Source organism: Carcharodon carcharias, chromosome 10, assembly GCF_017639515.1.
Source record: "Carcharodon carcharias isolate sCarCar2 chromosome 10, sCarCar2.pri, whole genome shotgun sequence".
Classification (NCBI taxonomy): Eukaryota; Metazoa; Chordata; class Chondrichthyes; order Lamniformes; family Lamnidae; genus Carcharodon; species Carcharodon carcharias.
Window position 1 is genome coordinate 70550806 of NC_054476.1, and position 25611 is coordinate 70576416.

A 25611-nucleotide genomic window follows, 5' to 3' on the forward strand; every position below is an offset into this window, starting at 1 on the left:
GATCACTCAGCCAAAAGCTAAAGGAAAGACCCTCATGAAATCTTGTATTTTGACAAACAGCTGGAACACTGAAGAGAAATCAGAGTGAATTCTGGAGAGCTTTGATATATCTTTTGAGTTGGTCACAGGAAAAGTGAATGAACTTTAAAGATTTTGTAAGGTAAGGTGAGGTCAAAGTGATTACCTTTGACATTAAGGCAGCATTTGATTGAGTGAAGGACCCCTAGCAAAACTGGAGTCAATAGGAATTGAAGGAAATCTTTCCACTGGTTGGAGTCACACCTAGCTCACAGGAAGATGATTGTGGTTGATGGAGGTCAATCATTTCAGTTCCAGGACATCATTGCAGGAATTCCTCAGGGTAGTATCCTAGGCCCAAACATCTTCAGCTGCTTCATCAATGACCTTCCTTCCATCATAAGTTCAGAAGTGTTCACTGTTGATTGCATGATGTTCAGCACCATTCGTGACTCCTCAGATACTAAAGCAGCCCATATCCATATGCAGCAGGACCTGGACAACATTTGGGCTTGGGCTGATAAATGGCAAGTAACATACATGCCACACAAGTGCCAGGCAATGGCCATATCCAACAGGAGAGAATCTGACCATCTCCCCTTGACATTCAATGGCATTACCACTATTGAATCATGCTCTATCAACTTTCAGCGGTTTACCATTCACCAGAAGCTGAAATGGACTAGCCCTATAAATAATTTGGCTACAAGAGAAGGTCAGAGGTTGGGAATTTTGTGAAGAGTAACTCACCTCCTGACATCCCAAAGCCTGTCCACCATCTACAAGACTGTAGTCAGGAGTGCAATGGAACACTCTCCACTTGCCTGAATGAGTGCAGCTCCCGAAACACTCAAGAAGCTTGACACCATTCAGGACAAAGCAGCCCTTGATTGGCATCCCATCCACCACCTTAAACATTTACTTCGTCCACCAGAGATACACAGTGACAACAGTGTGGACCATCTACAAAATGCACTGTAGCAACTTACCAAGACTCCTTCGACAGTATCTCCCAAACCCATGACCGCTACCACCTCAAAGGACAAGGGCAGGAGATGCATGGGAACACCACCACCTGGAAATTCCCCTCCAAGCCACACACCATCCTGACTTCGAAATATAGCGTGGTTCCTTCACTGTCGCTCAGTCAAAACCCTGGAACTTCCTACAAGCACTGTGGGTGTACCTACACCACATGGACTGCAGGGGTTCAAGGAGGCAGCTCACCACTACCTTCTTGGGGGCAATTAGGGATGGGCAATAAATGCTGGCCTAGTCAGTGACACCACCCCCCATGAAAGAATAAATTTAAAAAGAAGGGAACTCTTGGGGAGGCTGGAAATAGACAAGGAATTGAAAGTAGAACTAAATTAATACCATAAGTCTTTTTATGCTATGGTGTTAAGTTAATAATGCTTACTTTGTTTAATTCTTTTCAATATTTGTTTTTGTTTAAAAATGTGAAATCTTGTGGAATAGCTCTGTCAGTTAATTGTTGATTGTTCAGGTTTCTTCTTTAAATGTTAACCAGATTGTAACACAATCAACGTCACAAAAACAGATCACCGGGTCAGTTATCTCATTGCTGTTTGTAGGATCTTGCTGTGCACATATTTCTTACATTCAGGCAGTGACTACATTTCAAATGTACTTTAGCTGTAAAGCATTTTGGGACATTCCAAGGATATGAAGGGTGTTCTATAAATGCAAACTATCTTATGAAACAAGCAGCAGGAAGTAAGATTGCATTTAGTACACCTGCTGACCCACTCCTGGAGTTAACAGATTGTATGTGTACTACTTTTAGAGGGGATGTGTGAACTATTATTCTCATTAACAATTCTTTAATTTAAATATTATTTTGCTGGATCACATGATTAATTCCTTTTGAAAAGCAGTAACTTGTTCTGTCAGTGATGGGTGGAGACAAAGCAGAATTAATTTAAAAAAAATGTCTTCTTTTAAAACTGGGCTATGCTTGTCGCCAGCAACTGCCTCAGTAAAGGAAGGGTCATCCTTAAACACCCTCTAGGAACCAAAATACCTCAATGTGATCATACTTAAGGATCTAATTATTATCAGGAAAGCAGCCCAGAATGGACAACCCATTCTATTCTGCCCAGAATTAAATTGATACAATTTTGTTTTTTTTAAAAAAAAGAAAAAGCTGATATTACATCTGTTTCTCCCAATCAAATTACAGAGATAACACCACTTGAGCTTTCTTATCCTGGTCTCAAATTCAGATCCCCAAGTTGCACCCTAGGAAATAGTGTATCGCCGGAAAGAGGTCACAGAAGCAGGGATCTGGACCCATCGGCGTGGGGTACATTTGCCAAATCTGATTGGACGTATTTCTGGAGGCATCATCACATGACCTCCTGGCACTCTTTACCATTGGTCAACTGACATGTCCATACTCACAGTGATAAAAGGGTAACAGCATGAAACAACCTGTATCTCTTTGCAAATTTCCACCCCGACATATACAGTGGGTCATGTAGAAAACTGGATAAACTTTCCATCGCCCCATCACCCACAGCATTGCCAAACCTCCAGGTTCTGGAGACTCAAAGAATTAAAAACTAATCTTGCTGAGAATAACCCCAGAGAAAAAATCAAAGGGCATTCAAAAAGGTTTTTTTTAAAGAAAGCTTTCTTTGAGCACTTATGTTTGCTAGTTACGAAAATACTGGATGTGAAAGAAAGGTTGTTTGACTGGCAGTCAAGAACTATCCAATTAGATAATAAAGGGTTTATTTGGTTTCTAGTTAGCTGTGGGAATGCTGTGCACCTCAAATATGGACATGTTGGGTGGACATGTTGGGTGACCATTGGTAGGAGTGTGGGGAAGCAGATAGTTGGAGACAGGAAGTCATATGATGTTGCCTCCTGGAATATGTCTCTGCAAGCTCTTTCAGGTGGACTGCATTGCTACCCTGGGATTCAGCCAGGAGCCAGTGGGCCCAACCAAACTGTAAACATCTTACTTGTTGATATCACAATGAAGGAGACTCCACTCAACACTGGTTGTGTGTAAGGACCAGGGAGGCTTACTGTGGGTGGATTCTTAAGAGGTGGCAAAAAACCTGATCATCAAGTTACACAGCTTGAGTTGTTCTGTCATTATGATCACTGGTAGTGAGCTTCTACTATCTTTATTGCTGATGTATGCAGCTGGAAGCCTGGGTTGAGGGTCAGACAAGTGTAGCTCTTGCAGAATGAAACAATCCACAGTGGATAGATTACATATTGACTATTAAAACCCCTGTTTGAAGTGTTTGAGAGGTTTAGGTAGATTACATCCCCTTGCAACCCCCATTATGGGCCCCCTCCCTGGAAAGAGCCTTACTTTGCCTCCATTTAGTGCCCTTGCTTGCATTAGGGACTGATTAGGTGACTAATTGAAGGGCTCAAACTGTGCCCTGTCATTTTGCAGCACAGTGCATTACTACATGAACTCAGGTTATGATCATTAAAACTGATGGTGCAAGATATTTCTCTCAGTTTATCTAAATACACCAAGGGTTGAAATTCCTCTGAGATTTTATATTTTTGTTAGCATTCTATCAATTCAGAGGGGTAGGTAATGGTATGGTGGTATTGCCACTGGTCTAGTATTCCAAGGGCCCAGGTTTGAATCCCACCATGGCAGATGGTGAAATTAAATTCCATATAAATCTGGAATTAAAAGTTTGATGATGACTACAAAACCATTGCTGATTTTTGTAAAAAAAAAGAAAGTCCTTTAGGGAAGGAAATCTGCTGTCCTTAACTGGTCTGGGCTACATGTGATTCCAGACCCACAGCAATGTGGTTGACTCTTAAATAATCTCTGAACAAGGGCAATTAGGGATGGGCAATAAATGCTGGCCCAGCCAGTGATGCCCACATCCCGTGAATGAATGAATCTTAAAAAAAAATTGACTGTGTGGCTGTTCTCTTTTTTTTAACTCGGAAGATTGAGAGATTTATTAGGGAAACTTAATAACTTAAGTACTTAATCCAGTGCTCAATTTTCACTTTTGGGGTGGGAAACAGAAGCCAGAACTGTTTCTGGATCCTGAACCCAACCCTGGGGAAACAGTCGCTCTAATCGGCATGGAGACAGGTTCCCTGTCAAATTAAAGGTGGTAGGTGGACACTTGAAGCTGAAGGGCTTCAAGGTCTTCCAACTTGAGCGGAGCAGCTGTCTGCAATGAATGGAAGTGCCCTCTTACCAGATTTTTTAAATTAAAAAGCAGCCAGGCCAACATTGTGAGGTGAGAGTGGGAGAGTGAGAATCCCTCTACAGGGCAGTCTTTGGTTATACCCCTACTGTCCCACACACCTGCCTGGAGTACTGATATCCTGACCTGCCTCTGGGTGTCCACTTCTAGGCAGTTGAACTGCCCCCTGTCGTGCCGGGAAACTAGAGGCCGAATGCAAAATCCCAGTTGACATCCCTTTTACAAATCTTAGCGAGGTTCTTAATGAGCCCTAATTGGCTGCCTGCCTCGTGGGAGTAGGCAGTCATGCCAAACCCTGAACTCACCATGGCCAAAATGGCTGATATCGGTAATGGGGTCAGGAAGCCGGTATTTTCCAGGCCCTATTCACCTTCGTTGCCAACCTTGGCAGGCCCTGAAAATCCTCTCCTCCGTGTAGTATATTAAGTTAGGCCATATCTGCTTGATTGTAAAAATACCCTGACATGTTTTTAAAGCCCATTGCCTGAATTTGTCCTTCCATCAATTCTACCAAAACAAATTGTCATTGTTTTTCTCATTACTATTTGTGGGGCCTTGTATTGTGTATAAATTGCCAACTACAGTTATACTTACATTTAAAAAGTAATTCCATGATTGGGAAATAGTTAAGCATTGGAAAGATGAAAAAGATGCAGTACAAATGCATATTTCTTATTTGGGTGTCATATTTAGGCATCCCATTTTAATAAAAAGCTCCTTCATATTAACACACTAAGGAATTTGCCATGGATGCCCTAATCAGTGCAGAAAAAATAGCATAGAAGAGTTTTGAGTTGTTAGTATCTCCACCATTGTATATTATCCTCCTCTCCTTTTTTGTCTGGTTGAGGAATAAAGTTTGGATGTGTTGAAATGACCATCATTTCTCTCTAACCAACAGTGTACTAGAATCTGTTTCTTATGTGTCATTCTTTGCACTGTATTTTTGTTTCTTTCTTTTTTAGGCATTGATTTCCAAGTAAAGAGCTTGGTTGTAGACAAAACCCGTGTGGCATTACAGCTGTGGGACACTGCAGGGCAGGAAAGGTAACAGACCCCCTAACCCCTCACCCCTAGCTAAGATTTTATTTATGGGGAAAATATTCAAGCACAACCAGCCTTAGGATTGAACTTGGCTGATTTAAAAACAAAAACAGATTTAAATCCATATCGGAGGACCACCTTGCTGTACCTTTGGGAATTGGGGGAGAGATTCCTTATTGATAAAAGAGAGGGTCAAAGGCTCAGTTATTGGAGACATAAGTTATATGGGATGCATATGTAGGTTTTTTTCCATTGGACATGAATGTGAAAAATATATTTCTTTAAATCCATCTATAATATAATGGAGACCATTTTAATACATTAATTTCTATAGTATGCAGTTTGGCTGCAATCTTGGTCATTGTTGGGAATTATGCACATGGTGAGTGAACTTGCAGCAGTTGAGGTCTTTGCCAAGAATTGCTTTCAGTTGTCTTCTCTACCTCAAATCTTGTTTATGTGCATTCATAGAATGTCCAACAAACTTCTGCTAAAGTTACCGTAGTGGAAGGAAAGAGGTCCAAGGAAATTCCTGGTGTTTATTTCCTGTTATTTGTTTACCTTTCCTTTTTAATAAAAATTGTAAACTATTTTTGTTGTTCTTAATTTGGGTCAGTGGCTGTGTTCCTGTCTCAACAAACTGGTGTCCATATAGCAGGGCAAAAGAAAAGTTCCTCATTAACTGTGTATGGACAGGGATTTTCTTTTAAAAGAGCTCCCTTCTTTACTTATGGGTATTGCTAAGAAGGACAGCATTTTATTGCCCATCTCTAATTGCCTTTGTGAAGGTGGTGATGAGCTTCCTTCTTGAACTGTGGCAGTCCATAAAGATGCTAGGTAGAGAGTTCCAGGATTTTGTTTCCATGACAATGAGGGATTGACCAATCATCACTGAATATGCAGAATGGTCACTGTTAAAGAGTATTTCGGAATATAGAAGTAAACATAGGGATTGTGGGTAGGAGAAAAATTGGGGATAATGTTAGCCACATATGAGAAAATTGAGAATAGGCCAATATCCAGTCCTGATCCATGGCAGAAAGAACACTTGAATTTTACTCACTTTGTATCTCCATATCTGGCACTCAGATCTGCCTTATTAATGTAAATAAGCAATGTGCACGAGTAAAACTATTGCAAAGCATATGACTAATTACAACATCTCTTGAGCTTTTGTAAAACACAGCTGTACATTTAAATTGAAAGGAGATGTGTTAAAATTTTTGACTTAAAAATCTGATCTGCTCCAACTTACAAGCCCAAGTTTATCTCATCCACTCACATCTACCTCACCTATAAATATAGAACAAAGGCTCAGAGGCAAAGTAGTAATCTCATCAGGGGTTAGCCTGACATAAAACTTCATGGCTAGACTACAGACTTGTATTTTAAATTAAATTATTAAATTATAAATTTAGTAAATTTAATATATAATGCTTTATGTACTTGTTTCGTTTTTTAAATATATTTGATCTGTGGTGATGGTCACATGATCAAAAATATTATGGTGCTATCAGAGAAACCAGTTACAGTTGGTTAACAAGAAAACTTTGCCCATCTTAGAAAGAAATTAAATTGATCTGAATGACAAGAAAGGTTGACTCCCCATTATTTTTTTTTTAGAAAAATATGACACAGATTCTGGTTCAGTCATTGCATTGTGATGTTTTCTTTCAAGGTTTCGCAGCATAACCAAGCAGTACTTCCGCAAAGCTGATGGCGTGCTGGTGGTGTATGATGTCACGTCTGAGACCTCGTTTACTGCTGTCAGGAACTGGATGACCAGTGTCCAGGTAGGAGAGTAAAGAACTTGTGAATGTGCAGGTGGTGTTCTTCTAACACTGAGACAAGATGGACGTTGAAAGGATGTTTCCTCTTGTGGGTGAGTCCAGAACTAGAGGCACTGTTTTAAAATTAGGGGTACACGCTTTTAGGGCAGAGATGAGGTGAATTTTTTTCTCTCAGAGGATTGTGCGACTTTGGAATCGCTGCCTCAGAAGGTAGTGGAGGCAGACGTAGATAGATTCTAGTTAGGCAAGGGAATCAAAGGTTATTACGGGTAGATGGGAATGTGGAAATCAAAACACAAGAAGATCAGCCATGATCTTATTGAATGGTTGAGCAGACACAGGGGGCCGAATAGTCTACTCCTGTTCCTATTTCTTATGTTCTTCTGTTCTTAACCCTTTTTGAAGATTTGTTATGCTTTAACACCATTTTTTGGTGACAGTGACTGCAGGAAGAAAGCGGGTATTTGCTTTCCATTGGAACTGCTATGTTTGAAGTCAGTCTGGTGCAGAATATTTGGTGTGGCATTGCATTAATGTACACTGTGGTAGAGGTGGCCTTACACCTATAATTGCCCACTTTGTGATTTTTGAATCTCAGCTGTAAATCAAAGGGCAACCTTCTCAGAATGCAATAATCAAGGGCTGAGCATCCTCAGCCATTTTGATTAGCAACTTGGTGGCTAGTTTGGGAATGTCAAAGACCTTGAACTACTACCATCATGGGCATCACTTTCTATGGTGTTCTTAAAACAGAATGTTTCGAGCTGCTGAACAGATGTGCATTTAAAAAAAAGACATTGAGCCAAAGATGAAGATATTTGAGTAGTATCAAAGATTTGGTGGATTTTAAGGACAGAATTAACGATGGAGAGGCAGATGGAAATCCAGAAGAATTCCAGAATGTGGGGCATACTGGTGGAAGGTACAGACAGTTGCCAATAGGGATGAGGGGAGGGCAGAATGCACAAAACTGAAACCAGAAGAATGAGTTTTTAAAGGACCATTTTAGCACTGGAACAGGCTTTAGGAAGAGGAAAGAGGCGAGGTCTTGGAGGAATTTAAACACAAGAATATGAATTTTTAATTTGAGGAGTTGGGGAATCAGAAGTCAGCATAGGTCTGCAAAGACAGGGGTGATGGGTTAGTGGGAGTTTGTGCTCCATCAACTCTTTTCCAAGTGCATGATGATTGTATTGGTGCCATTTCCTGCTCTTTCCCAGAACTTGAAAACTTCATTAACTTTGCTTCCAGTTTCTACCCTTCTCTCACCTTCACACAATCCATCTCCAACTCATCCCTTCCCTTTCTCAACTTCTCTGTCTCCATTTCTGAGGACAGGCTATTAACTAATAGTCATTAACCCATTGACTACAACTGACTTACTACTCTTCCTCACAGCCTGCTTTCTGTAAGGACTCCATTCCATTCTCTCAGTTTCTCCATCTCTGTTGCATCTGTTCTTAACAACCTGCTACAACAGTGCTTCTGATATGTCTTCCTTTTTCTTCAACTGAGGATTCCCCTCCCCCCCTGCCCCCACCTTGTTGACAAGGCCCTTGACCATGTCTGCCACATTTCCTGCTCTTCTCTCAGCCCTTCCCCACCCCCTCAGAATCACGGTAGGGTTCCTCATGTCTTCATCTTCCACCCCACAAGCCTCTGTATTCAATGGATCATTCTCTGCCATTCCTACAATTTCCAGCATGATGCCACCAGCCAACATATCTTCCCCTTCCCTGTCAGTGTTCTAAAGGGACCGTTTCCTCTGTGACACCCTGTCCACTCCTTAATCACCCCAACACATCATTACCTTCTCATGCGAACACAGGAGATGTAACAACTGCCCTTTTAACTCCTCCCTCCTCACCGCCCAAGGCCCCAAACACTCCTTCCAGACAAAGCAGTGAATCAAGTGTACTTCTTTCAATTTAGTATACTGTATTTGCTGCTTATAATGTGGTCTGCTCTACATTGGTGAGACCACACGCAGATTGGGTGACCACTTTGTGGAACACCTCCGCTCAGTCCACAAGCAATGACCCTGAGCTTCCAGTGGCCTTGCCATTTTTATTCCCTACCTTGCTGTCACACAAACATCTCTGTCCTCTGCCTGTTGCACTGTTCCAGTAAAGCTCAACACAAGCTTGAAGATCAGCACCTCATCTTTCCATTAGGCTCTTTACAACTTTCTGGACTCTGTTATGACCAAGTCCAGAAGGGTGAATAAATTCCTTTCTTCTCTACTCCTGAGGTTGGTTATAACTGAGTTTGAATTTTTAGAAAATTTTGATGTCTTTCAATTCAGTATATACTTAACCGTTTGTAAAGCTGTATGAAGAAATAAGCCTGCGCGATCTCTTGAGTTAACAAATAAAAAGTAATCTTTTATTGTTAAAATTCATTCAGGTAGAAGTATAAGACTTACTAAAAAGGTAAAAACCTGTCCCGAATCCCATGACATGCACACACACACTAGCATGTAAAACAAAACAAGTTACAGGGTGGAGGAAGTGGAATTGATAAGAATTAAAGTCCATAAGACAAATAAGATACATTCTGATGTTCCTTTGGTGGTCTTGAAATTCCAGGAGTGTTGCGGCTAATGTAAACTGGTTGTTTTTCTCTGTGATGTATTCCAAATATAACAGAGCTAGGGTCCTGAACTTGAGAATAGCAGGAATGGAGAGATGATGTTATATTCTGCAGTCTTTCTCTGGATGTTACTGTTGTAATCTCCTCTTTGCTGTAACAGACAAGTTTATAATCATAGCTTTTCACAAGAGGGTTTAGATCATGTGATAACTGCTATTGGCACACAATAGATGATAATCCATTTAACCAAGGAGCTTCAATCTCCCATTGCTATTAAGATGCCATGGAAACAGATAGGGGGTGCTTAGCACCCTCCTTGCATAATGAGTTTTGTTAGTCCTTCTTTATTCCTGGCAGTTCTGGAGTCAGGAAGTTTGGTGACCTGTTGTCTTTATGTTTTGCAGAGAGTTCAGACAATGGCAGGTGTGAAACCTATCAGGCGAACTGCTTAGTCATGTCCCCGGTAATCCACATTCAAAGGCTTCTGGAAACTAGGCCAATTTGTAGGGCAGGTGACTTCTGCAGCCATTTTAAAACACAGTGTCTTTGCAGTTCTAGTTATTCTTTTCCTTTTCAAAAACAATCCAAGCCATTACACCAGCCAATGAAACCAAAAAATAATATTCCACAATGCCCACAACATTGTGGCAGCTCAACATTGAGTTTAACAATTTCAGATTGTGAACTCTGTCCCCCCCGATTTTGTTTCTGTTCTTTTATTGAACATGTTGGTCTTAATCTTATTTGTCATGTTTTTGCCTTTGGACAGAGCTGTTAATTATTTTGCCATTCAGACCCACTCTGGACAAATCTTTTGTTTCTTTACTATAACTATTACTAATCGCCATGCCTTTTGTGCCATGAAATCTTTTACCAGTTAATCGTTTCCACTCTTGACCCAATCACAGACCACCCCTTTTGTTCTTCCTCCCGCTGCCCTCCTTTCATTTGCTCAAAACCTATTCCATTTCTAACTTCAGAAGTCCAGTTCTGAAGAAGTCATATTCACCTCAACACTAACTCTGTTGCTCTCTTCATAGATGCTGCCAAACCTGCTGAGGATCTCTGGCATCTGCAGTATTTTGCTTTTACGCTTCCATCTTCCATCTGTTCTAAAGAAAGGTTCTTGACCTGAAACATTAGCTCTGTTTCTCACTGCACAGATGCTGCCAGACCTGCTGAGTATTTCTAGCATTTTCTGTTTCGATTTCAGATTTCCAGAATCCACAGTATTTTGCTTTTGTCTTTGTTGGGAAGAATTAGATTCAAATTAGGCCTCAGAGTTAAAAGGAAAGGACGGTAACCCCAAATGCCAGCCAGCTCGATAGGTGGGCAGGAGGAAAGAACTTGGAATAGATTGTCAAATAGTACCAATTTATCTATTTTTTATTCCCCCATCCCTAAACTGAGGACCGAGATGAGGAGAAATTTCTTCACTCAGAGTTGTGAATCTTTGGAATTCTCTACCCCTTAGGGTTGTGGATTCTCCATTGTTGTATACGTTTAAGGGTGGGATAGAGAAATTTTTGGTCTCTCAGGGAATCAAGGGAGTGGGTGGGAAAGAGGAGTTGAAGCCCAAATTGCATTGAATTGACAGAGCACGCGTGATGGGCCATGTGGTCTACTTCTGCTCCTATTTCTTGTGTTCTTGTGTTCAAACTACTTCCTCTTCCATCCTGAAGTAGAGATCCTCTGCATATAGATCTGACTGATGGGAAACCTTGAAACTGTGCCCTATCAGTTGAGAAATAAGCACTATAATGTGGTACTATGACACCCAACTCATACGATTTGTTTTATATTTACCTGTCTGTTTTATCTCCATTTTGGATGATACTAAATCCAAGTTTCAGGACTGGAAATGAAAATAGCATAGTGTTACTTCTTTCCTAAGTAAATGGAGTTTCTTACTATTCTCATTAAATAGGAAGGAATGGACGAGAAGGCAGCAATTTGTCTACTTGGCAACAAGATCGATGCTCTAGACTGTGTACCACGGCAGGTGTCAAAAGCAGAAGGTGAAAGGTTAGCAGAGGTAAGCAGAACTTTGACTTTAAGTCAGTATATTTTGGCCTAGCTATTCTGCAATAAAAAATTGTGGGAGTTATGTAAATCTGTTGGTATAATTGGTTGGATTGGTTCCAGTTGACTGATCACCCTAATCCATTTTTAATGTGTTGCTTAGCTTATCTATTTTAGGGTTGTAAAATGGCAACTAGCTGTGGAATTTTGCAACCTTCTCTGGAATTGTCAATGCTCTCACTCAGCTAAATTCAATCAATCTAGGGCACCAAACATAATGAGCGTGGAATAACCATTTACTGTGTTGTTTATACACTCTTTAAAAAAAAGTCACCAGAAGTGAATGGAATACATATCTGTGAATGGTTCTGCTGAGGGAATACATTTTGTGTGATTGAATACTCCAATCAGAGAAACCTCTGTACACAGCTGCCTTTGTGAGTTTTTTGTTTTAAAAAAAACAAATTCAGTATCTAGAAAGCTACTAATAAATTCAATTAGGAAGTCACGAGAAACTTCTTTACCCAGAGATTGGTTAGAATGTGGAATTTGGTACCACATGGAATGGTTGAGGTGAATATATTGAGGTGAATGCCTTTAAGGAGAAGCTAGAGAAGGACATTAGGGAGAAAGGGATAATTTATATTGATAGGGTTAGGTGAAGTATATAGAGCGGGAAGAGGTTCATATGGAGCATAAACACTGACAGAAGCTGGTTGGGCCATATAGGCTGTTTCTGTGCCTGTAAATTCTATGTAGTATCAGTGATAAAGATGCTGATTTAGTGATGAGAGCTACAAGGAAACTGTATTTGAATTCAACAAGGCCTATACTATTTCGTTGTGACAAATTCCATCATCATTTTTAAAATATTTGTTCTCTGATTTGTTGATGCTGGCAGAGCTGTATTATTCCTCATCCCTAATCGCCTGAGGCGGTGGTGGTGGGCCTTCTCCTTGAACTGACTTGATGGTATTCTTAACATAATGTGACTTGACTTGGTGAAACTACAGTATAAGTAAGCCCCACAGTGGATTTAAAATATATCCTTGGATCACTTGAAAGTATAGGAGTTTAATAGTCTATTGGAATTCTGATCCAATCTTTCACATGAATTACATAGGGTGTACAGCACAGAGATAGGCCATTCGGCCTAGGCATATTGTGCATTTGTGAGGGAGACAATTGTCCCCTCGTGTAGCAGAGATTAGCGTTCAATCTATCAAGCATGTTGCACATATAAAATAGCGATTAATAACACTGTATTTTTTTTAAAAATTAGGAGTACAATGCAGTATTCTATGAATGCAGTGCCAAATCAGGGTACAACATAATGGAACCACTAATGCATGTGGCAAGGTAAATTGTCAGCTATTTCCTTGGCTTTATTTGTGCATTTAAAATATGTTTGCTGAAAGGAATATAACTGTCAAAAATCTGTCTGTTATCCCCCTGTATCTATCAGCTTTGCCATTGGTAAAGAAATGAAAGAATGAATAAAGATTATCCAGCATTTCAAAATAGATACTAGAGAAACACTTCAAAAATTTAAGTTTATCATGGGTTCTTTTGCATCCAACTGAGAGGGCAGCATGGCCTCAATTTAGCGTCTCATTTGAAATATGGCATCTCCAACAGTGCTGCATACTCTCAGCACTGCACCAAGATTGTGCGCTCAGGTCTCTATAACAGGATTTGAACCCATGACCTTCTGACTTAGGTTGAGTGTTACCAATGCTGACATTTAAAAATTGTTCAGCTTTTAGGGCAGCTGATAGCCACAAGGTGGTGATGAATTAAAGGATGGAGGATTCAGGCTGCTGTAGCTCATGAAAGCAAAGCTTTTGCACCTGTATCATTCTAAATAAAGTATCTTAATGTTTTTGTGTATATAGCACATGTGGAAGTAAAATTCCTCAGTGTTGCTTTTAATGATAAATAGACACTTGTGCTATTTTATTGGTTTTCAAAATATATGTTTACGTATGTTTTATAAAGCCACTGTACACTTTGATTGCACAGTGACTGAGAGGAATGCATTGCTCAATTCAGATGTCTCAGCATAACAGCATAACTGTGCAAGGAATTTCTTAGGCTTGGGATCAGGAGTAGGGAGGAAGGGCCTGAACATAAGTGGTTGTTCAGGGTAAGGATAGGAGCAGTTTGTGCTGAGTAAGCCTCCCAAGTATAGGTCCAGACTACTTCATATTTCTCCAGCCTCATGCAGAGGCTGAACATTTAATTTAATGAAGTTGATATGTAATTTAAGAAAATGTGGATTAGCAGATTGAGCAATAGTTGACTGGATATGAAAAGGTAGACAAAACTATACTTGAAAGTGCATCATCTGATTCAAACTGCAATACTAGTTTGTAAGATTAAAACAATGTGTATATATATAGCACCTTTAAAATAGCAAACCATTTCAAGGCACTTCACAGGAGCGCAGTCGGACAAATAACTGACACTGAATCAAAGGAGGAAATATAGGACAGGTGACCAAAGCTTGATGAAAAATATAGGTATTAAGAAATGTTTTAAATGATGAGGAAAAGGTTTAGATTGCAATGTTATTGGGCCATGTCATCAAAACTACAGTGGTACTTATATTCCATGATTGAAATTGCAGTGCATTGAATTGTTATTTAAATAGTGCAGGAAACAACAGGGATTGCATAACAATTGTTTAAAGACTTTTTAAAATCCCAAACAGTTGGCATGTAATGTGAAAATGTGTTTTACTGAAATGAGAGCAGAGGTACTTAATAATTCAAAGGTTGTTACAGAAAATACTATTTTGATAAAACACTGAAAAATGCAGAGGAATAGTGACTGATAGTTTTTTTTAATGACAATACAAACTATTTGCAGATTGCTGAGTGAGCAGGAAGACAAACAGAAAGAAGATGCCTTGCGTTTAGATGATGACTGTAACAAGAAAAAAGGCTGCTGCAAATGATTATGAACAAAGGACTATCCACCACTGTCACCAGAGAAAACAGGCGCTTGAATAAATTGGTGGCCTCACTGGACATTCCTGACTTTATAGGAACTTGCTCTTGTTTTACCATGTTTGCCTTTAGAACCATTCTTGCCTTTTGAATCTTTTATCATTGGTACGTGTTGTGCTGATGTGTGCCTCGTTCCCAGTGCCACACCAATTTCTACTGCGATAAAGATCCTGATAATAGATTCTTTACAAGTAATGTGACTTTAGAATCAACATGACTGTATATTGCCACAAGTCAACAGAATTGACAATGTACTGCCTGTTCCTGCAGTTGATGTTTGAAGTAGCATTTGTCCATGAATCACCCAGTTTCTGTTATATGGGGCATTTGTGTTTTCAATGTATAGATGATTTGATGATGCTAAGCAACTCTGTGGCAAGAGATGGGTTTGCTGAAACATTAACCTGCTCCACAAATGCATCTACTTATTCCAAAAAAAACTTCAAGATAGTCTTGACTTGTATATGGTATTCACTGTTATTTCACCTTACAATAATGTACTGGTAGCATCCTGTAGCGAGACCCTTACTATGTTAATAAAATCCAGTATGCAGCCAAGGAGAATATATATTTTAAGGCCAATTCTAGTGACTGAGGCTGCATAAAATGAAGAAAATGAGAAATTATTTCTATTGAGCCCTCTTGAAATCTTTGGAGACTCCAGAAAAATGCACAAATGTAGTTTTACAGCAAACTGCTATGTGTGCCTCCAACTTTATTTGTTAAGTACTTTACCCATGTAACAGGGAGTCTGTTTTAACATTGTTGAAATTGAATTTATAGACAAGGTTGGACTTAGGCCTTTTTAAAATTATTTAATATGCTGTGCCAAAGAATTTAAATAGGGGATAAAAACGAACTTGCACAGTTTGAGTAGCAGATTAATATATCTGTTTTAAAAACCTCTTACATTTCCTTAAGATATCTCACAATAACATAACAGAATATATAGTCCAATTAAACTTGAGAACAAATGACATTTCAGAGTAAAAGCAACCCCATTTAAAGCACAGCTGCATTTTAAAAATATTTTATTCCATCAGACTGAATGTTGTTATTTTTATAAATAGTTGTCCATTATTGTTTGTCGGTTACCTATGAATTGATAGACCTGCATTATTGTGTGCTGCGATGCCACACATGAAAGCCTATGTACGATCATTTAGGTATGATGAACAATTAGCTGATGGTGATCCAGCAACTCTACAGAAAATAAAATGCTTCACCATGTACAATGACCAAAATACTGCAGATGCTGGAAACTTTAAACAAAACCAGAAAATGTGGAAACTCAGGTTAGGCAGCCTCTGTAGAGAGAGAAAAAGGGAATGGGCCAAAGCTTCTGAGCTCCATGAGGTCGTATTGGCGGGTACCCCAAAGATGTGCTACGGAATCCCATTCGAAGGTTCCTGGGTAAGGTTTGCACAGCAATTGCACTGGGAACCATCCAAAACTATAATTTAAATTGCAAACTTTGGATGGTTCTGACCAATAGTTACCGACTATTAGAAGAATTAAAACCTCTTCTAACTTCTGGGTAATTGTTGCACAGACCCGCACTGCCCCCCCCAACACCTCCCCGCCACGGGTCTCCCCAGCCTCTGATGTGACTCTCCCTGACTCTCAGGAGTCTTCCCCCAACTCCTCCATGGACCCACCCCCAGCTCCAAGGGTCTATAGCCCCCGACAGGAACTCCCCAACCCAAGGGATTCCCCTCGCCATCGCCGAGGGGGCTCTTTCTCCCCAACCCTCCTCCCACCCCGGCCACGCCTGACACAACCCCGAGGCCAGACCTGACCCAGCCTTAACATCCACTCAAGGGCTCACCTAGCAGCACCTCCTCCCCACCCCAAGCCTCCCCCTGAGGCCTGAACCCTACCTCCCCACGCTCCAGGTCCAAAACAAGGCCTGATCCCCCCCCCCCCGCCACCTGCCCCAACCAGTCCCCCCACCCTGCCAAGGCCCGATATCCTCCACCCCCAGGGGACCTTTTCCCCATCCCCCTTATTGCCAGGCCAAACTCATCCCTTCCCCCCACAAACCCCAAAGCCCGACACAAAACCCCCCATCCCCCCAAGGCCTGATCTCCCCCTCCAAGCCTCCCCCAATCCCCCGAGGCCTGATCTCCCCACCAATCTTCCCCCACACCCTCCCTCCACAAAATCCTATCCACTTAGTTTCTCCCTGGCCTGTCGAGGACTTTTAAACGTCATTTACCTGCTTTATGGCAGCTAGTGCCGTTAAAAAAGGTGTGGTGTCCTTACCTTTGATGGAGCTGCACTCAACACTGGGCCCCAGGAACATGCAGCACTGCCCGGATCTCGCCCAGCCTGAGTCGGGCGAGACAGGTTTTGGGTAAGAAACTGGGAGTAGGGTGGCAGTCGGACGCTGATTGCCACCGAGGAAGTTCAGGCCCAATGTTTTGGCTTTAATACGTTTCATTGGAAGTTAACTCTGAAATGTTAACATTGTTTTTCTCACTATGCAAATCCTGTCTGACTTAGTGTTTCCAGTATTTTAATGTTTTACATGTGCCATCTAGTAGTTGTCAGAAAGCGATGCCTAAAATATTTTTCCTCCTCAAACTTGATATATGTCATTGTGCTGTAACAGGTATAAACTGTCATTGTGTTAGTTAAAGTCTCTACTTACACAAACACATATTAGTTGATAAACACTCATCTTGTACAATTTCAGATGCTTTGGTTTTTAGCTGTGTTTGTGTGCTAGTGTTGGTCTTTGCAAGAAAGAACTTGCATTCATATTGCACCTTATCGCATATTGGAGACCTTCCAAAGCACTGTACAACCGGTAGACTCTTTTTTTGAAGTGTGGGGACTAGGATATTTAGGCACAAGTGTATAACATGGGAAAACATTTTGATTTTTTTTATTATTAGGAAGCTTTTTTAATTTTTTGATACAGGTTGTACCATGCCTATATCAATACACTGCCCTTCTGTTAGAACCATCCTTTGACTTTTCAATTTTTAAACATTTTGATGACTTTCTGCATTCTTTTCTGGCATTATCGAATGAGTTAGAAGGTTGTGAATTCAGGCACCAAGCCAGCACTGGAGCACCTAATCTAGGCTGGCTTTTCAGTGCAGGAAAGAGGGGTTGTTGTATTATAAAATTTTGAATCAACCTTAAGTAGTTTTGGCCGGTTCTCATGGATGTCAAAGATCCCATGGCACAATATGAAGAAGAGCAGGAAGCTCTCTGCATCTCAATCATTTCCTAACATTTCTTCCTGAATCATCATTGCCAAATATTGATTAAATGGTTCATATTAATTTCATTTGCTGTTTGGATCTTGCAATCTGCATCCTGAGGTGACAAGGCCCAAATAAATCCAAGTTCTTTTATTTTAACATACTAATGTGCTAGATTAAGTAGTACTGAAGATGTATTTCATGGATTCTTGGTAGTTCTTCTTCAACTTGTCTAGGAGGGGTCAATCGTATTAAAATAGTTATTTTAAAACTGTAGAAAAATAATAAAGGGCATTAATGAAAATATTTTTGTCTTGAAACTGCTGCTTTACTCCTTGAAACCATGACTGTACAGAGACCAATACACCATTGAGACTCTCAATTCCCCCAGTTAGGTGAGAATTTAACTTTTTCTGTTTTGTTCCATAGTATGTTAATGACTCCCTTCTCTTCTCAGTCTCCTTTATCCCTTTAATGTTTACATTTATAGTGCATACACATGTATCACACAATTAGACACACAAATCAGTACTAGGCTATAAATAACTAAAACATGAAGTAACTAATCAACAGGCCCATGACTTTACAGTGACTGAACAAGTCAACTTTCTTTATTATTGGTATACTGGATTTTTCATTGGTTTTACCAGTATGTTTTTTTCCCCATGAAAATGTTGGCTTATCAGTTTTTAACAGAACTATTAATATTTTTCTCTACCTGCAGTAAGCACCCTATTAAAAATGCTTGGGGGCTTGAGAGGAAGAATTATGGAGATTTCCAGATCGTGATCACAATCCAGTGACTCCTGCTGGAATGAGTATGCACAGACAGGCTTCACCTATTTAAATAGCTTTCTGGCATTCAGTATCTCGGTTCTATACAGCCCCACAGAGACCCATGAACTCCAATGAAACGGGACATAAACACACTTCTGCAATCCGTGCTCCTATAAAGGTTTGCAGATTTATCAACAGGTGCACTGCTGCCCTCATCCCCATCCTTACTCTAGTGCTGTGGGTGGAGAAGTGAGTCTCTCTTCCGTCAATGATAGGTCAGCTAACCAACAATGTTTAAAAGGTCATCCGGAATTGTTTTTATAAAAAGATTTATTTTCACATGCAGTATATCCTTTTGACATTAGAGATAAATGATCTAGAACACAAATCTTATAGAAAACCTTCATGAACCAACAGTCACGTTTTGAAACAAACTCAAAGTTAGATAATACCACATGACTGAGAGTCCATGGAATACAGTCTCTGTGCCTTGATCACTGGGTTTACCGAATGGTGCCCTATCACTTTAATCTCACAATTTGACCAAGACCATCTGGATGGTATGAGATTGTCTTTACCGTCAAGCCAGAGCTGGAGCAATTTCAATTGTGTTGATCCTAAGAACGGTCTGTGGTTGCACATTTACTGTGAAAGAAGAGAAAAAGTAAGATAATTCCATTAAATGAAGTCCGATCATAATAGTTGAAAATTTTTAAAGGATTAAAAGTAGATCTAGAAAGATATATAATAATATATATATACATGAAAAAAAAATGTATGTATGATTTAAAAACCCAGCATCAAGAATTCGGACAATGCTTTTAGGACCATAGAGCAAAGAGAACACAAGAACGGTAAAGAAAGAAAAACGTTTCAAACAAGGGAATCCATGAGGGAGGATATATGGATTCAAAACAAAAGTGCATTAGATTATTATAAACAAAGTTAGGGATGGCAGGTAAAGGGGAAAAAAGTTCTTTTGGCAATAAATAGAATGCAACTAGCATTAAGGTTTATAAGAAGAATTTTTAATCAATCATTGTTGCTGCTTCAAAGTGCATGTATTCGTATATACTGTCACATAAAGAAAAGAAGTGACAGAAATATGCTGTATAAATGCTCACCTGTAGGTACCAGAGGGATTTTACACTATTGTACACCGAGGAAGTGATATAAGCAGCAAAACTGAACTCTACACTACCTTTTGCAGAAGTATCTTCTGAATACCACAGATGAATAACTAATTTTTGTTACAATATATTAAAACCAAAACTATTGTTCACATTATCATCCATTGTGGATCTTTACTTACTCCTTGTTCTTCGGTAACGCTTTCTCCGTTTGAATCTGAAATGTATCTTAGGCCAAGATTCTGTCTTCTCAACGACTGTTGCCTCCACTCGTACAAGGTCTCGCCTAAGAACAGCAACTTGGATTTATATAGCACTTTTAATATAGCAATACACCCCCAAGCGCTTCACAAGGAGTGAAATGCACCAATTCTGGAGCCTCACCACGACTCTCAAAATCACAACATACTTATTATGGTGATCAGGCCAAATTAATCCCTTAAAAGGCACATGCATTCTAACCAGCAGCACTAGGCATTTTGAGCCAGAGAAAACTTTGCTTAGCGTTGACAGATTTTAAATTAGGGAATAACCAATCATAAAAAATGTCTCAATTAGTCATACTTGATGGCCAAAAGTCACCTTTGAGTTTGGTTATTGTACATGTTTAATAGACATAGCTAATTGCTTTTTATAGCCACAAATGGACGTCCAATGCCTAAGCCTGAAGGTGAATCAAAATCTCTTTTGGATATTGTTACAAACTAAAAATACTTCTCTACTACTAAAGCAACGGTTAAATGCAAACTGTTGGCTCTTAGTAGATGGAATCTTCCTGGGTTTCAAGGAGGGGCTGGGAGGGATTATGAGAACTACCCGTCGGGCCACTGACCTGACACGTTCCCGCCTCTAGGCAAACTTGCTAGAGACAGCCATGACCTGCAGAGGTTACCCACCTGGCAGCAGCAGCTAGCCAATTTGTATAGTTTAGTACCCATGTCCAGACTGATTGGGTATGCTGACAGAATTTTTTGGCCACCCTACTGAGGGTCAAGCCTGGAAAGTGCCTGGAGGCTGGTTTGGGGCACCTACAAGGTCCTCTATTTTATCAGCTTCGTTCCCCACCAGAGCAACAGCCATCAGCGGGCCACAGCTCCTGCTGCTGGCCATCTTTTGGGAGTGTTTCCCCTCCACATGGGTGGCTTGCAGCTGCAGCCACTGTTATTTAATTGATTTTAATACCTCTTCAGAGGGCACCTCAAGATGGAGGTGCCCTAATATTCTTCCTCAATGGCAGTACGCACCTCTGGTGGTGGGCCTGCAGCTTCAACCATCCTTAATTGGACAGTGGACCAGGAGGCTGCCCTGGGAAGATCTCACAGGTGGGCACCCTAACAGTCTGAGTGGGGTTGGGACTCAGAATTTGTTCAACTCATGCTCATAGCATGAAGACTCTGTGCACCCGGTCTGTTTGTTCTCTAGTCGGCTTTTGTAATGAAAGGTAATCATTTATCAGAAAAACAGATCTCCACTGCAAAGTTAAGATAAGCTGCAAATTACATCTCCCAAATAAGCCAACAAGCGCATCAGCATGAGTAAAGAGCTGTGAGCAGATCTTTGACCTGTTCTCCCATATGCAGAACAGTACTTGCCGCTTGGGGAATCAGAGAGGAAAATAACTACAATGTGGAATAAAAGGATACTTTAGAACAATTTCAACATAACAAATTAATTTCATAATTTAGCACTTGCTGTTCACGCTTCAAAAGTCAAAGGTGCTTTCTGCATGGTATGTGTGTAGGTAATTTAAATAAGATTAATTCAGTGTATTAGTGAATCTCGTTGATTTGCATAAACTAAATCTTACCCAAGGAGTGGCCGCCCGATTAGCGTGAAGTCATCTCCACCAACTAAGAGAACCTATAAAAAATACAAGCAGCATGCATTTTTTTCAAATCATCTCAGGAACACTGTCGACGTTTCTCATAATTCATTCGTTCTTCACAAGGTGGCGACTAGATTAGGATCAGAGCTCCCTAGTAAAGCTGAAGATACTTTTTATTTGATTAGATGGACTATACACACTTTCATAAGGTCACTCTGATTCCCTTACCTTCTCTAACCTGATCCTGTCTCCACAGTATGCTTCAATATGATTTTCTATCAAGATCAAGTCTTCATTGGTTACTTTCCATTGCCGACTAGCAAAGTGGATGACTGCAAACAGTCTGCCATATGCTCCCGTGGAGATCAGAGTCTTTACGTTCTGTACAACCTCTGCAAACAAAACCCAGATGACTGATCAAACTAACCTTTTGACACCATAGATTGCAATTATGACTTTCAGAAACCTTCTCAACATCTGTCAGATCAGCTCCATGGTAGCTTATTTGGCCAAATCTAATGCTACCTTTTGCAATTCTTCTTTAGAAATGAATATCAAATTACATCCAGTGCTGCTTTGGCAGGTTAATATGAGATTGTGCCTCAAGTGCTTTATGGGAATGTCTATCAGATTGTACCCCAGAAACGTTGTACGAGGAAAGTCTTTCAGATTATATCTTAATGGCAGTGTCTGTCAAATAATTCCAAAGTGTGTAATTTCAAATTTTACCAATGTGATGTTTTGCCTCTTCTGCAGGATCCGGCAATTTGACCTCAGACCATGGTGGTTTTGACAGTGATGTTATTGCTTCATTTCTGTTAGATTTAATTTCAAATGACAAAAAGCATTAAATCACTAGTAAATTTAATTAACACATTCGTTGTTATAAACACTGAATTTATGAACTCCATGTATTGAAGTACTGCATTGAAGCTTTCAAAAATGGTTTTTCAGTTATTAAGACCAATGGCATTCAAAGTCATTGTGATGGGGTACAAATTGATCTTGCAATGAAAAAATGACAGGCTTTATTTTTGGTAATATGGTAAATGCTACATGTATAATCTGTGAACATAACTGGATAAACCCTGTTGTCTCAATAATTTGAAGTCATTACAGGCACTGTGATACATTACTACATTGTATGCTTAAAAAAGATTGTTACAAACAACAAATGAGATATACCATATTTCCTTATGTAAAAGTCAATTTTGTGTATGTTGACCCTAGTTTTTCAGGAATCAAATCATATTGTGATTATTAATTACTTAGTGGTGATAATTACGGTTCATTAATTTAAAGGTACACAAGGGAACCTTTAGATTTTGCCTCTGCTAATCCTAGCAGCAATCTTCCAGCCAACTGAACAGTACCACATGGTCTATCACAATGCCTTTGAGAAAGAATATCAAGTATGCAGCAGCAAGAGTTTAATGTTTCACAGAAAATAATTAGAGGCTGGAGAAAGAAAGTCAATAAACCGGAAAAGATGCCAAAAGACAAACGTGCTGGCAGAGGAAGACCGAGCAAGTGGCCTCACATGGAGAAAAAAAATGGCAGAATGGGTTAGTGACCATCGGCAAGATGGTCATATTATCATCCGCAGTCACCCAACTCAACGTCTTCAGAGAAGCAAAATCAGATGGCATTCTAGAAATCAAGGTCAGTGCCAGGTGCCGCACAAATTCATGAGAAAGCATGGTTTAGTAATCAGTCAGAAAACAAAAATTTCACAGCATCTGCCACTTGAACTCGATGACAAAATCATTACATCCCACCTTTTTGTCATCTGACAGCGAGAAGAATGCATATTGATCGGGCTGCACCGGAAATATGGATGAAATAATGATTAATTTTGACATGCCAGAAAACAAGATTGCTACCAAAATTGCTGAAAAAACTGTCCTTGTGTCTTGGCCACTAGAAGACATGGTTCACAGAGGTTCCACCTAGTATGGCTGATGGCACAGAATTAAAGCCAATGGCGATATTCAAGTGCAAAGCTCTCCCCAAAAAGAAATTTCAGAAAGGGGTTGTCATCCATTTTCAAGAGAAAGGCTGGATGGATGAAGGCAGTTGCAAGAAATGGATCAAAGAAATGTGGAATTTGAGACCAGGAGGACTATGGAAAGAAAAATGTTTACTCATCTGGGACATGTTCAAATCCCACCTCATCGATGATGTAGTCCGTGATGTGAGATCAACCGACGCAACAGTCGTTCTCGGTGGTCTTACGAGTGTTGTTCAGCCATTGGATGTGTTGATTAATAAACATCTCAAGGACAATATCCAAAAGATGCGAACAATGGGATGTTGGAAGGCTGAAATATGCAAGCATCCTCACCAGCAATGTTCTGTCATTGGGAAGTAGATGTGTGAAATGATCCCAAAAATTGTCAAAAAATCATTTCTAAAATGTGGAATATCAAATGCACTTGTCAGTAACAAGTAAAGTTAGTTGTGGAACTATGATGCCAAAGTTATTGGTATTGTCAACGATGATGGTGAAGAAGAAGACATGGAAGATCCATATGATGATGTTATACAACCAGGCTATTGGAATGAATTGTTTGGTAATTCAGGTGGTGATCAGAATGATTTCAAAGGATTTCAATGTGAAGTGCTGAAGTTATTTCATTATGGTATATATTTATATTGTGTTGAATGAAATGTATATACAGGAAAAAGTTCCGGGAATGCGAGGTGCTGGTTAACCAAATATGCTGGTTAACTGAGATGTAAGGTGAGTTCTGTGTTTTCATCCAGTCAGAAAGCTCCAGGATGATCACATGAGTATTGAGGTCTCATGAGAGGTATGGAAACATGTGAATCAAGTAAGCAGTGCTGAGGGGAGATGGTGTTACATAATGAGGACAAGATGCCGAAAACTATTACTGGTGAACTTGACATCTCCATTCAAAAATCAGACCCAACCCCAGAATTCTGGTCAATAGAGAATTCTAGTTGAAGTGCTGGATAACAGATATTTTACTGTGGTTTGTAATGTTATCAAATAAATAAATATTGGATAATTTATATGAATTCTTACTCCGTTATGATTGTTTTTTTTGGGTCCAAATAAAGCAAGTATATCAGTCTCTCAAAAACATAACCCATGTAACAGTTGACCCCATGACTTTTGGCCTAAATAATTGGTCTCAAATATTCAACTTTTACACGAGTAGATACCATAAGTGCTTTTCAAACTGGATGAATATCAGCAAGATCTACCTGACCTTAGGAACAATTCTTTTCCAATGGGATTTTTCTTTTTATTTGTTCATTTACTAGTTATCTATTATTTTACCAGACTAATGGAAAAATGTGTTGTGCATTGGCTGGGAAATTTTTGGAATGCTGTAAGTGACAAGTTATGCCATAACTCTTGCTGGTTTGTGCGCCAGTTGTCTCGACATGTGACCTCACTACTGGCATGACTGAATGCTTGATAAGAAGAAGGCTCCAAGAGAGTGGCAAATACTCGCGATCTTCACCGTCCATTCATGGTGATTTGCAGCACCTTCTAGCAGAGTGACCAAAGAATCCACTGCTGCCAACTTGATGTTTGATGCTTCATTACCTCTGCACTGATTCACTGATGGTGGCCATTTTGTCCGTTACCACATCTCTTAGGGTTCACATGGAAGTAATGTTTGACGTCTCAGAGTATGCAAAAAAAGTGAAAAATCAATACCAAACCACAAAAATGAAGCTGCAATGCTTGAATGGTCCTCCCAGGCAGAGAAATGAATGAGAACCATAAATAACATTGCTAGTAGGTAACCTCTCATACACTTGTGCCATGATTTCTTGCTATAATTGAACATGGAATGAAAATCCAAGAAATTTGCACTCACAGCTGATTTGACAGTGTGAAGATCAATGCTAAATGGTGCTTTAGAAAGGGTCTCGGTGAAGCAATTCAAGGGCCAGAGGAAATTACAGAGTATTGTGAAAA

The 25611-nt window shown here is 39.9% G+C and overlaps 2 protein-coding genes across 3 annotated transcripts in view; one reads left to right on the forward strand and one right to left on the reverse strand.

Moving 5' to 3' along the window:
* Nucleotides 1-14654, forward strand: part of cracr2b (calcium release activated channel regulator 2B) — a 164623-nt gene extending 149969 nt beyond the window's left edge. Inside the window, exons 14-18 of the mRNA XM_041196657.1 lie at nucleotides 5213-5294; nucleotides 6970-7084; nucleotides 11601-11708; nucleotides 12978-13054; nucleotides 14567-14654. Of these exons, the coding sequence (XP_041052591.1) occupies nucleotides 5213-5294; nucleotides 6970-7084; nucleotides 11601-11708; nucleotides 12978-13054; nucleotides 14567-14654 (470 nt within the window). The remainder of the gene's footprint in view (nucleotides 1-5212; nucleotides 5295-6969; nucleotides 7085-11600; nucleotides 11709-12977; nucleotides 13055-14566) is intronic.
* mrpl21 (mitochondrial ribosomal protein L21) overlaps nucleotides 9496-25611 on the reverse strand; it is a 34341-nt gene continuing 18225 nt past the window's right edge. The window contains exons 3-8 of one of the 2 annotated variants that reach the window (XM_041197177.1): nucleotides 22383-22468; nucleotides 21882-22045; nucleotides 21636-21688; nucleotides 20011-20114; nucleotides 19277-19343; nucleotides 9496-9824 (exon numbers count right to left, since the gene is read on the reverse strand). In XM_041197177.1, the coding sequence (XP_041053111.1) occupies nucleotides 19279-19343; nucleotides 20011-20114; nucleotides 21636-21688; nucleotides 21882-22045; nucleotides 22383-22468 (472 nt within the window). In that variant the 3' untranslated portion in view covers nucleotides 9496-9824; nucleotides 19277-19278. Of the gene's footprint in view, nucleotides 9825-19010; nucleotides 19344-20010; nucleotides 20115-21635; nucleotides 21689-21881; nucleotides 22046-22382; nucleotides 22469-25611 lie in introns of those variants that run through there. The other variant, XM_041197176.1, reaches the window with a different exon arrangement.